This window comes from Eublepharis macularius, chromosome 5 (genome assembly GCF_028583425.1).
Source record: "Eublepharis macularius isolate TG4126 chromosome 5, MPM_Emac_v1.0, whole genome shotgun sequence".
Classification (NCBI taxonomy): domain Eukaryota; kingdom Metazoa; phylum Chordata; class Lepidosauria; order Squamata; family Eublepharidae; genus Eublepharis; species Eublepharis macularius.
In genome coordinates this window covers 8093943-8106829 of record NC_072794.1, presented here as the reverse complement: position 1 = coordinate 8106829, position 12887 = coordinate 8093943, and the positions used below count along the sequence as shown (strand labels likewise).

Genomic DNA, 12887 nt, shown 5'->3' with positions numbered 1-12887 from the left:
ACCTGCCCTACTCTCTTTTACCTGACAAAAGCACCCGCAAATGAATAAATATACACACTTCTAATAATATCATCACAATATCTTAAGATCTTTAAAGTGCTTCGTGCTACAAATGTACAAAGACTCAATATTCAAATAAACAACGTTCCTGCAAGGAAGTCCCTAGGGTATCATGAGTCCTTCACTGCCGTGTTTTCTTGCTTGAAGAGCTCAAGCCCAAGGCCGGGATCCCAGGAGAACGTGGCACAACAGCCAAATGGAAAAGACCTGCTGAATCTTTTTCACTTTTTCTTTTTCTTTTATATTCCAGGTGAAAATCAAGAAAATAGGAGGAAAAAGGCCCCAGAGCAGGGCTCCCCCTCACTCACTCACAAGTAAACGTGGCACAGCTGCTGACTTGAAATTAACATTCTTAAATCTGCTCTCTTTTTTCTTACAGGTTGAGTCAAGAAGACAAAAGGGAAAGGCCCAGCCGGGGCTCCCCTGGCTCGGGCCTTTCCCTTTTGTCTTCTCCATTTGGCTGTTGTGCCACGTTCTCCTGGGATCCCGACCTTGGGCTTGAGCTCTTCAAGCAAGAAAACACGGCAGTGAAGGACTCATGATACCCTAGGGACTTCCTTGCAGGAACGTTGTTTATTTGAATATTGAGTCTTTGTACATTTGTAGCATGAAGCACTTTAAAGATCTTAAGATATTGTGATAATATTATTAGAAGTGTGTATATTTATTCATTTGTGGGTGCTTTTGTCAGGTACATGGTCTTTTGCACCTTGCGTTTGCCTTTGGTTGTTTGCGCTACTCTCTTTTAGGCATCAGGCCTTACCTAGATGTTTAAGGACTGACCTTTTAGCATCTTTTTTATAGTCTGCTTCTATCCTCAGAAGAACGACCCGTTCATATTAAGCTCCTCTGGTTGGGTTTTTAAATTGTTTATTGTTTTATGGCCCTTTCTGATTTTATTATGTGTAAGCCACCTCAAGGAACTTCTCTAGAGAGGTGACATAGGATTTATTTAAAAAATAAATAAATATTATGCTCTGTAACCCAAATATGAACACACAGAGTATCACGCAAGGAGGCACACGAGCAGCTTGTGGGCCAATGCCCATACAGAGTCCAGAGGTCAGCCAAGTACTCATTTTACGTAAGAGGATTTGAGGTGGAAAGCCCAAGGGGAAAGCGTAGGTATATTGAGGCTAAACTGTACGCACAGTGTATGTACTAGAAGATGCTTAAAGTTTCCATACTTTTTGAAGCATGAATCACTGTAACAAGCTTAAAACTTTTTTTTTTTAGATTCAAAAATCAGCATAAGAATGTCTACTAAAAATCTCACATCAGACATGGAACTACATGCAGCTAGCAAAGAGACCTGCATGTGTTCCCCCCACCCTGGTGCACTGCCCATAGTTCCACCCTCCGCAAGTTCTGCCCTCTGTACCTTCTCCTGATACTGCCGCCGGGAGGAGTCCAGAGACTGGATGAGGGCTGTGGCGTGCCCGATGAACATGGCATAGCAGGTGGCTCCCACGATCATGCTCAGCATAGTCAGCCAGATATCAGTCATGCTCTCCGGAGCCTGCCGCCCATACCCAATGCACAGCATGTGACTCATGGACTTGAAGAGGGCGAAGGAGTAGAGCTCACTCCAGGAGTCATTCTGTGAGGGCAAGAGAGAGAGAGACTGCCTCAAACAGACGGCAGTAAAGGGCTCCAGGCTTCAAGGGAAAGCAAAAGCAGGCCAGCAGAGAGAGTTCACTCGTGTTCACAAAAGGTCTGATTGCTGCTCAAAACAAACCTGGACAGTCAGAATCGAAAATACTGAGCTGGGTGGGCCATCGAAGGAAGCGTAATACAGTCACACGTTCAGGAAGGAAGGCCCCAGTGAGAACATCACCTCTGCCACAAATTTAAGTCTTAAAAGCCAGGTCTTAGAGATGCAGAGAGAGGCTAGTAAATGAGACAGGCAGGTTATAGGAGGGCTTTGAGGGAATGCCATGCTAGGTCAGGAATAACGTGGCTTTATAGTCCACATCCACACAAGCAAGCAGATCACCGGGTACTGAATGCAGAGTCAGAATTATCAGAGTCTAATAAAAATACAAATGTGCAACGTGAAATTTCCAGTGGAAGGGATTTAGTGAGTTGCAGAGCCCCAAGCCAGCACAAGAAACCATGCCAAACATAACAGAGATTTTACTTACCATAAATTCTTGTACTCAGTGGGGCCAGCAGGGCTTTGGGATTGTTCCTCCCACTCAGACTGAAGACAGGACCAATTTGCTAATCTAGAGGGGAGGACTTCCTAGACCAAATTGCAAAAGAGGTGGAAACCTCTCTCACTTTATGAACCACAGGAAGAGAAAAGCCAACAAGGCTGAACAGCTGGAAACCAAAAAGAAACACCAGACCCTGGCAGCAAACAAAACTACACAGGAAGGAGAAATATGAAGAAATATCCCATTTCAGAAGGCCTGTCCCCTCACAAGGGTAGGTCATTTGATAAAAGAAAACAATCCCACATCAGTAGGAAATGTTAGAAAACAGAACATAGATATTTATTATGGTCAGTAAAATGTCTGTTTCTCCTTTAGAGGCAGAACAGCATTCTTGATCCATGAGACAGGGAAAAAGTAATTATCAGAGTGGGTCCAGAGTTGTTACTGGATCAAGACCTTCTGCAGGACTCTTCTATTGCAAGCTGTAGCTACAAAGGAACAGAGCCCCGTGGCACAAAGTGGTAAGCTGCAGTACTACAGCCCAAGCTCTGCCCACAACCTGAGTTCAATCTTGGCGGAAGCCAGGTTCAGGTAGCCGGCTCCAGGTTGACTCAGCCTTCCATCCTTCCAAGGTCGGTAAAATGAGTACCCAGTTTCCTGAGTGGGGAAGGCAATGGCAAACCACCCCGTAAAAAGTCTGCCAAGAAAAGTCATGATGTGACGTCCCCCCATGGGTCAGTAATGACTCTATGCTTGCACAGGGGACTACCTTTACCTTCTATCTACAAAGGAAAAGGAGTCAGTCTTGACACACTGATGCCCAAAAGACCTCATGGCTAATCTCACAGAGAGGAAGGGAAGGAAGGAATAACTCCATGCACTGGACTTGAACTTGAATCTTTGTACCTATTTATTGCTTTTGGTCACAGAGATACCCATGAAAGGTGGGTCAAAACATTTTATAATCTCTAATGCATCTGACGAAGAGAGCTGTAGTTCTCGAAAGCTTATGCTACAATACATTTGTAGCCTCTGGATCTATTATTCTCAATAGTTGGGTTGGTCACATGATGGCTGCCTGCTTGGGAGAGGTGTGACCTATCTTGCCAACTTGGTGGTCTCCTTCACTTTCAGGAAAGGTATAGGTGAGGATTTCCAGGGGCTTCTTCTTCGGAGCAAATCCAAGCAGTTGTTCTTCCTGTGGATTCCAAAACTATGGCCTTGAGGGCATACCACCACCCACTGAACATCCCAAGAGTACCACTCCTTGGAGCGGACAGGATATTATCAGATGCAGGTACAGGAAGATGACCAGCAGATGCACTTGAAGCTTTGGTGAACATCCTGGGTGCTGCCATGAGCCTAAATGTAAGGCAGGGCCTTGATGTTAGAACAGCTGTGGTTGCATGAGAATTGCAGGACTCTTCTATGCAAAGGTTTTATGGGAAAACGCAAGATAGCTTTCAAGGCGACATCGAGAGATGTGGAAAATCCTGTAGTTTGATGATCAACACAATCAGTTTCAAGGTTTCTATCTCAAATGTTTTTTCGGAAGAGAAATGTTGATCCATCTCAGCTCTCATGCTGTCCTTACATTTGCATTATACTTTGGTACTAAGAAAGACCCTAAAGAAATACCTGCACACACACACACACACACCAAGCGCCCTGGTCCTACAGAATTAGTTCCACGGCCTTTAACATTCAAGAGACGTTTGGGAAATAAGAGATTTCTTCTCCCTCATTTTGATGAGGCAACAAGCATCCTAACCCACACATCTCTAGCGATTAAGGCCTACTGGGGCGCAAAAGGGAAGAGGTAACACACTCTGGGGCTGGGATCACGGGTGTCCTGACATCAGGTAGGGTGCAGGTGTCCACCCTGCCCCCCCCCTCAGTCTTGGACTGTGCAGGGACTCCAAGTGTCTTGCGCAAACTGTATGCCTAACAACTAGGGAGGATAGGATACACCCAGATTATCCCACTTAAAAGATATCTAGACTTGCATGGCTGTTCGGAGGAACACAAGAATACCTGAGGATCTTTTTCCTTTTTCCTCCTTTCTTCCAGGAGCTCCGTCTCTTGTCTTAGGCCACTAAGGCCACTTACAGAGGCTCTCGAAGCAGTCTACAAACGGAGGAAGATTGAGAACCCTGGAGGCACATCCCAGTCCCAGATGTTTCCCCTGGAGGTACTTCCACGGCTGTCCTGGAGCCAAGTTGGCTACAAAACGACCCGCCAGAAGGGCAATCTACAAAGAGATTTTCTCTTAATCCATTCTTAACTGCCTGGGACTGATTAGGATCTAAGGATACAAATATGCCTGCCCACACAGGTTGCTCAAGCAAAGATAGAACGAAACTGCCAATGCTTCAAATTTCCTTTTCAAGGCCACGTGTGGCAGGCATCCCACCCTTGGGCTCCCTTTTCCTTCCAAGGGAACGGCTGCTGTGGACAGCCACTGGTCCACCAAATTTAGAATTTTGATTCTCTCCATGGTACTGTCCAGAAGGTAATATTATTTGCTGAGCAGGCAGTGGGGTGTCTCTGCTCCAGCTGCACTGGTCCCATCCTGCCCAGACAAGTTGGTCAAAAGCAATTGGTAGATGCTTTCAAGCTCTTAAAGAAATATCACTCTACAGCCCTCCCTCCATTTCCATTATTTCCATTTCCTTGGTGAACCATAAGGTGTGAACTGACTTGGCAAGGAGTTCAGGAACAAAATCTGCAGAGAACAGACGGTCCAGACACAGACCAGATAGTTCCTTCCCCTCTTCCTCCTCCTCCCTCTGTGGCAAGGGAAATGTGCAACTTATCTGCATAGGAAGAAGGGGTGGGACTATCTGGCCTCTGCCCCTCCTGGGTCCTGCTGGGAGGCGGTGCCGACTGACCCCGTGAGCAAGCCTGGGCTACCAGCATGGCATGCAAGATCAGACAAGATCATTACTGCCCTCCCTTACTTGAGCGGTAGGACTCAGACGGCGAGAAGCTCCTGGGCCAGCCGTGTATCCTGCCGCAGCTGTGTCTAGAGACCGCTTTCCCACAGGAGACTTGGTATGTATGAAGAGACTTGGGACGAAGTGTCCCTGACAGCTCTTCTCCTTTGTACCCATTGCCCTGAAGAGCAAAACTGAGGTATATTTGCTCAAAGAAAGCCCATCTCTATTTCCCTTCCCTTGTTCAAGGGCATCCAGGGCAAAGGATGAGTTCCCCACAATGGCCTCTGTCGCTCCCTGTATTTCCTTCCTCTTGACAGGTAACAGTCCTCACAGCTGTCTTAGCTCCGTGAGTATTGCACACTCGGCCCTGCTGTGTGGGGAGGGAGAACGTCAGGCAGTTTTGCTGAAGGAGCATCCAGTCAAATCAATGTTCCCGCCCAGTTTCAAGAACACTCAGGTCTGCCCCATCTGCAATTCCCACCACTCTAGCCTGGTCACATCTATTGACTGTAGCTGTCGAAGCTGGCAAGCCAGCTTTTCTGAGATACACAAAGCTCAGGGCATGCTGTAGCCACAGGTGCCAATGCCGCAGTGACCTAGTCCATGGTTAAAGGAAGCAGATGAGGTGCTTGAGCTTCCACCCGGCTGCTACGGCTATAGCCACACACAACTGCTCTTGTCCTTTGGCTTTTGCCATCTAAACCAGAGTCTTTCATCATGCTTGTGTGGATCCTGGGCTATGCTGGCAATGGGGAGATGAGGAGATGCACCCAAACCAGCTTTTAACATACAGCACAGTGACTTCCTAGGATGGAGGACTCCATTTTCCCCATGTTGCAAAAATAGCAAGGTTTGTGACCTGGTGCTTTGCCCAATGATTTACACCAAGACTTGAGGAACTTTGAAGAGGAAAAACCTTTATTTCATGAAATAAGGACAGAGTTTGAACAAGTAAAAACTCTTCTGAGGAAAACCCATCTCTTTCTGTTTCTGTGCCCTATTGGGACTTCCTCTTCTCCTTCTCTCTCTAGCTCATAGTTCTTGTCTACAGCTACTGCCTGGCTGCCTTACATTGCTATTATACATTGATGGTCAAGCAACTAAGCTGCTTTGTATTTCAAGCTAGCAAGGAAAAATGGCTGCGCTTTTGCTCACACCCAAAGCAGGTCTGGGGAACTGGGGTGCCCTCCTCTCGATTAGCAAGTTGGTCCTTCCTGCAATGCAGATGGGAGAGTTGATCCTGGAGGACTGGGAACGTTCTCTCTGCCTCTAGAGGGGGGATGTAAATTGGGTTCACCAGAATCATTTTTCTTGCAGCATTAATTCAGTTTCCTCCAGCAACTCAAGATCAGTTATTGCAGCACAGAAGTTCAAGACTGAAGCACAGACTAGATCCATGGGCCTGGCTTGTGGGTTGGCTTTGGGGGAGACAGACTCCCTCAGGAATGGCAGAAGGCACAAAGATGAGAAGTGAGGGGGCAGCTAATGGGTTAGTGAAGCAGATGTATAAATGGCTTTGAAGCATGTGTGAACGCTGCCATGCTTCAGGAGTGCGGAAAACATGCTGAATCTGGCACCATGTACAGAATCTAACGTGGGGTATTTTGTTGCTGTTGTTGTTGAAGAAAAAGTTTCTAGCCCTTAGGCTGGAAAGCATGGGGGCTGGGGGAAATGTCAGAAGCCAGAGAGGGCTAGTGAGTGCATCTGGGTCCTCCCTAGTGAAACCAGAATCGATTGTGCAAAATAAGAGAAGTCACACCAGTGGGCTGCATTTGTATAAACAACGCAAGGTTAAGAAGCCCCCTCGTACTGGTGCAGATTTTACAATGTCCAAACACAGAATGTTCACCTTTTTGTTAGCACAGAGTATTCACAACTGTGCGGAGGTGAAATGATTCCCAGGCTTCTGATAGTTGGGACACTCTTTGCACCTCTCAGTCATAACTGGAGGCACTCTTCACTCTTAGGGCCAAAACAAATGGTGAGAAGGAAAACCCCAGCTTATATGGCATCTCTGTGAGATTCCCTGTTCTGAGCAAGACTCCTGAATGGGAAGTAAACAAGTCCAGAAGAGAGACAATGGACACCCTCTTCAGTGCACTGGAGGCAGCTGAATGATCCAACACCGATCTATGCAGAGATCTGCAGAATAATTTCTCCCAAGAATAAATTAATTAGAAGTGAGCAACTAAATCATGCAGAGATGCAGCAAGCAGCTTGCTCTTTACTAAGAGTGTTTTGGGCTCAAATAGGGCTTTCTTGACAGTAGCACTCTACCTTTGGAATACCCTTAAGGCTTGCTGGGCACATACTCTGCTGTCATTTAGGCACCAGCCATGCACAGTTTAGAATGTACAGGGTTAGGTTATGTAAAATTCAAACCTAATCAAGAAAAGCAGCAAGAAGATGCATTTTGCTAAACTAGTTAACACCTATAACATGTGGGAAGTCACACGCTTTGTTAAAATAGTTAGGAGACCTAATGGCTTGGATCCAGCCAATGAGCAAGCAAAGAACATGGATTTAGCATGGCTCTGCAACATGCTGTGCAACACCCAGCGCTCTCCTCCTCCTATGTATTATAGTGCCCAGGAACTGCCTACACAAGACCTTGTGCAGGCAGAAAGGCAAATGACAGCGCAAGATGCTACCTTGACCTTGACCTTGAGATTCCGCTTGCACAAAAGCTCTAGCACAAGCGGAAATTTTGGGATTGGGAGGCACCGTTCTGCAGTGGTCCCAGTCCTACCTAGCGGGTAGGTATTAGAAGGGGTTGCTGCTGCTCAGTCCCTTTGGCTTTGTCCCGTGGCCCATCCTGTCTCCTATGCTTTTTAACATCTACATGGGACTGCTAGGTAAGGTCAGCCGGAGATTTCAGCTGGGTTGTCACCCATATGCAGATGACGCTCAGTTCTATCTTGCACTTCCAGCCAATCCTGGGGATGCTGTAGGAATGCTGAACCAGCGTCTGGTAGTTCTTTTGGATGGGATGTGGGTTAATAAACTGAAGCTTAATCCTGACAAGACAGAAGTACTACCGGTGAGCGGAGCTCTGACCCAGAATTTAAGGTGTCACCTGTTCTAGACGGGGTTGCACTCCTCTTGAAGGAACAGGTCCATAGTATGGAAGTGCTCTTGGGCCCAGGCCCAAGTGGAAATTTTGGGTTGGATCCAACTCACAGTGAAGTTCATACTGAGCCCTCAGAGGGAGATTGTGTCAAACCTCACAATAAGCCCCAATTCATGCTGGAGTCTTCCTCTGAAGTTCTTTTGCAAAATGTTGACATTTAGAGGATCAACAGAAGGTTGAAATGTTGTCCCGCTGGTTTCTATTTAATTTTTTTAATATCATATTTGTGCCCCTTTTATTCTTTTGTCCAGTGACTGACCTGTTTCTCTTTCTCCGTAAGGGCTCTCTCCATAAGGGCACTGCTGACACATGATGGCATATAACACACTGGAGGGTGAGCCCAAGATACTATGGCTGATGTTATGAGGTCCTAGGATTTAATGCTATGGTATAGGACTTGTTTGGGAAAGGAAGGAAAGTAACTCTCAGCTGTGTGCATGCTTGGGGTTGCAAGACATGGCGGAGAGGAGCAAGTCAGAAGAGGATTTTCTACAAGTGCATACTCTGTAGCCAGGTAATTAATCCCATGCACGACAGGCAGGGATTCTGATACCAAACGCAGCAGCAGGAGTTGCTCCCCAGCAAGCAGGTGACTGGCAAACCAATCACAGACCAAAGACAAACATACATACCACGAGGAGCAGAAACTTTTAAGTGGGGGACGCTTGATTGGTAAAACACCTCTTTGCACACAGGAGGGCCAAGGTCGAATCACACTATCATACAGCACACAGTCTCTCAAATAAAACAATAATGGTGGGGTAACTCAGCTAAGTACACTTTACCTAGGTTGTGGCAGGTTCCTCTGAGCATGTACAGAATTCCTTGTAGTACCAAAATAATGGAGGAGTTCTTAACCCCTGGCTCACTGGTCTTGGGGTCTCCAGATGTTAGGCTGTTCCAAAGTGGGGACAAAGAAACATCCAGAGCTCCCAGATGTTTACGGGCAATGGAGTCTGACCTAAGCCAACCTTCTTGGTGAGATTGATAAGTGGATCTAACCAAACCCAAGCAAAGCTCCTTCTCTGATGTCAGAGACTACTGCTACCAATCAGAGAATCATTACAGGATGGTCCCACCATATAAATGGCTCTGCGCTTTCATGACAAAAAGGGAATCTGGCCCAAACTGGTTGCCCTTTGTCAAAAAAGGATTAAGTTGACCTGGTAGTGCCAATGTGGAATGAAGGATAAAACCATTAATCTCATGCAAGCTCTTAGAACCCAGATGCTCTTGAGCCATATGGATCTCAGAGTTCTATCACACTACCAATCAGAACAGGCAATACTGAGCAAAATGGTCTGAATCAATATAAGGCAACTACTCCATGGCTCAGTGGCAAAGCACCTGATCCGAATGCAGAAGGTTTCTTGGCTTCTCCAGGTAAAAGGTCTCAGAGAGAGGCCTTGGAAAGAGACTCTTCCCTACCTGAGGTCTGGAGAGTTGCTGCCAGTCAGAACAATGGCTAAGATATTTGTCTTCTAGAAAGTAGCACACACTTTTCTGAGAATGCAAACATTTCCAGTTTATTAATTGCACAGAGCAGTGGAACTCCCTCTGGGGCTCAAGGGCCATCAGTTCCCTGGTGAGGCGTCCACCCCATGTTTCAGGAAGGGCCCTTGCCCAGTGAGCTTGTGGTTGGCAGATGGTTGGCACTTTGAAACAACTGCTATTAGAGGAATGGGTAAGCTGTGAGCCTCCCTAAGGCGCAAGCCTCATGCCAGGGACGGTAGTAAATGTAGGACAGAGACTGTACCTTTATTTCTTCTTTACAACACAACTGTTTTCGATTAGATTATTTCCTTGTTTCAGCTGTGTTAATGTCTCAGATTAAAGCATGTGATACAGATGTAATTGTTTTTTCTGATCATGCCCCTATTTCATTCGTTCTTCAGTTTCCTGATTGGGTTAGATCACCAAGCTTATGGTGTCTTAATATCTCTCTGCTCAATGACGAAATGAATGATGATAGCTGAACTTGCAGAAAAACTGTGAATACTCGTGCTATTGAATGGGAAACTCGTAAAGCCTTTATTAACAGGAGGACTGTTGCATATGCGTCTCGAAAGAACAAGAATTATATTCCTATAACTGAGTATGAGGAGAATGCATACTACCTCTACTGAAATAAACTTGCATTTTCAAAAGTTTTGCTCTAAATTGTATAGTAAGGGGGAAAAAACCATTAGGAGAAGACTGGGAAATATTTTTCTCTCACCTTGATCTTCCATATTTAGATTTGGCTCAGCAACAGCTACTTGCTGAACCTTTGCATATAGATGAAATTAAGGTTGTGATAATGAATAGAAGCACTGGTAAATCTCAAGGACCAGAAGCAGGCACAACCATTAGTCCAGTGGATGAATCAAATGAATTCAGATATACAGTCCACCTGGAAGGGGAGTAATGAAAGCACAGACTTTGGGGATGTTACGATCTTTAAACTAACATTAGACAGACTTGGGTGTTCGTCCTTATAGGAAACCCACAGATAGACCCTCATACCTACATTTCTCTTCTTACCATCCCCGTCATCTGAAAAAGAACATTCCTATTTCACAATATCTAAGAACTAAACAGAATTCATCTAAGGAAGAAGACTTTTTTCTAGGCAGCCAGATCCTTGAAGGGACCTTTGTCAATAGGGGATATCCAGAAAAAGTTATTAGAACAGCTCATCATAGGGCTTGCAGTACTCCACGGAGGGACTTATTAGTACCTAAGCCTAAAAATGGTAATGATAGAATCAGATGGGCTATTGAATACACCAAATTCGCTCCAGGGATTGCAGGTATTATTTGGAAACACAGGCATTTGCTTTCAAGTATTGATGGCTGTAGGATTCAGGAGAACAAAAAACTTGAAAGATTTATTAGTACATTCAACTATGGATGGGGACTCAAATGTTAGTACCTTACCAAAGGGGCCCTTCCCTTGTGGAAGCTGTAACATCTGCCCTCTTGCCTTTAGAATATCAGAAATACAGAATCCAAATACAGGCAAACCTCTGTACCCCTCAGCCTTTTCTACGTGTGAAACTGCATTTGTCGTTTATGTAATACTGTGTAGCTGCAATTTATTACATATTGGTAGCACTACCCATCCTTTGAAAACTCGGGTGCAGGAACACCTTTCAAGAGTAAGACATAAGACACTGGAAGCACCTTTGGTAGAGCATTTTATTCAGCTTCATAATACAAGAGAAGAATTAAAAGTGTCTGTTTTGGAGGTTATAGACGTAGCAAATTTTGGAATGAGGTCTGAAAATGCTAAACAAAAACTCTTACAAATGGAATGTCGTTGGATCTTCCGTTTGAACACACTGACTCCATATGGGCTAAATAATGAATTAAATTTTACCTGCTTTCTCTGAAATTGCTTAGTCATGGCAACGTGTAATGTCCCTTTAAGAAACTTGCAGTTCAATTACATCGGATTGCGAAGCCACACGCGGCATCAGACCAACAGACCACAGAATATTAAGATGATGATGTGAAAAATGTTTTGTTTGGAAGCTTGTGCTGTAAGTAATATATTGAAATAATTGCATTCAAAGTATTTTGAAATACTTTGTTACGCCCCTTCACTCTTCCCCTCTTATCCCATTCTCCATCTCTTTTTCTCCCTGTTCCCAGCCCATTCAGTCTCTTTCCCCCATTACACCCACTCTCCTTGTCTCTTCCCTTCACCCATTCAGTCTTTCTCCCTTTCCTTCACCTCCTCTCACTCCTTACCTCTTAACCCCCCTCACCCGTTCTCCACCTCTTTTCCTCCCTCTACTCCCTCACCTCTACTCCCTCACCTCAATCAATTCCTTTCCTCTTGTCTCTTTCCTCCACCCCTTCACTCTTTCTTCCTTTCCCCCACCTCCTGTCACACTCTTTCCCTCTTAACCCACCCACCCATTCTCTTCTGCTCCCTGCTCTCAGCCCATTCAGACTTTCCCCCCATTATGCCCCCTCCCCTTCTCTCTTCTGCTGGCCAGGGAGCAGAAGAGCCAACTGGGTTAAAATGCCCCTTTCCAAAGTGGCATGGAAAGGGGCATTTAAACCCCGGCGTCAGCTGGAGCATGGGGAGTGGATTTTAAAGTTTAAACTTTAAACTCTAAACTCCCTCCCTTGCTCCAAGTTACTGTCAGCAGTCAGTTGGAGCAAGGGGAGTGATTTTAAAGTTTAAATCGCCCTCAGCACCAGCACCAAGGGCAATGTAAACCCCCTCCCTTGCTCCAGCTGACTGTCGGCAGTCAGTTGGAGCAGAGGGTGGGATTTTGAAGTTTAAATCGCCCTCAGAGCTGGCACTGAAGACAATCTAAACTCCCTCCCTTGCTCCAGCTGACTGTCTATAAGCCGTCTTATAGAAGGCTTGGACAAATAAGGGAATTTTTTTACTTTGGATCAACTGATAGGTAAGAATGATGAGTTCTTGTCATTTTTTCAACTGAGGCCTAAATATGATTTGCCAACTTCTGCTAAATGACAATATTTACAATTGCAACATTTGTTGGTGTCCAAATATGGTCTGGCAGCTTTAAGTGCTTCAGAATCTCTCCCACTTTGGAGATTCTTATTGAATCAATACAGAAAGCAAAATCTACAATAT

General features: G+C 45.4%; 1 protein-coding gene across 1 annotated transcript in view; it reads right to left on the bottom strand.

The window, feature by feature from the left end:
• Nucleotides 1-12887, bottom strand: part of HCN2 (hyperpolarization activated cyclic nucleotide gated potassium and sodium channel 2) — a 64680-nt gene that overhangs the window by 17720 nt on the left and 34073 nt on the right. The window contains exon 4 of the mRNA XM_054979637.1: nucleotides 1442-1660. Within this exon, the coding sequence (XP_054835612.1) occupies nucleotides 1442-1660 (219 nt within the window). The remainder of the gene's footprint in view (nucleotides 1-1441; nucleotides 1661-12887) is intronic.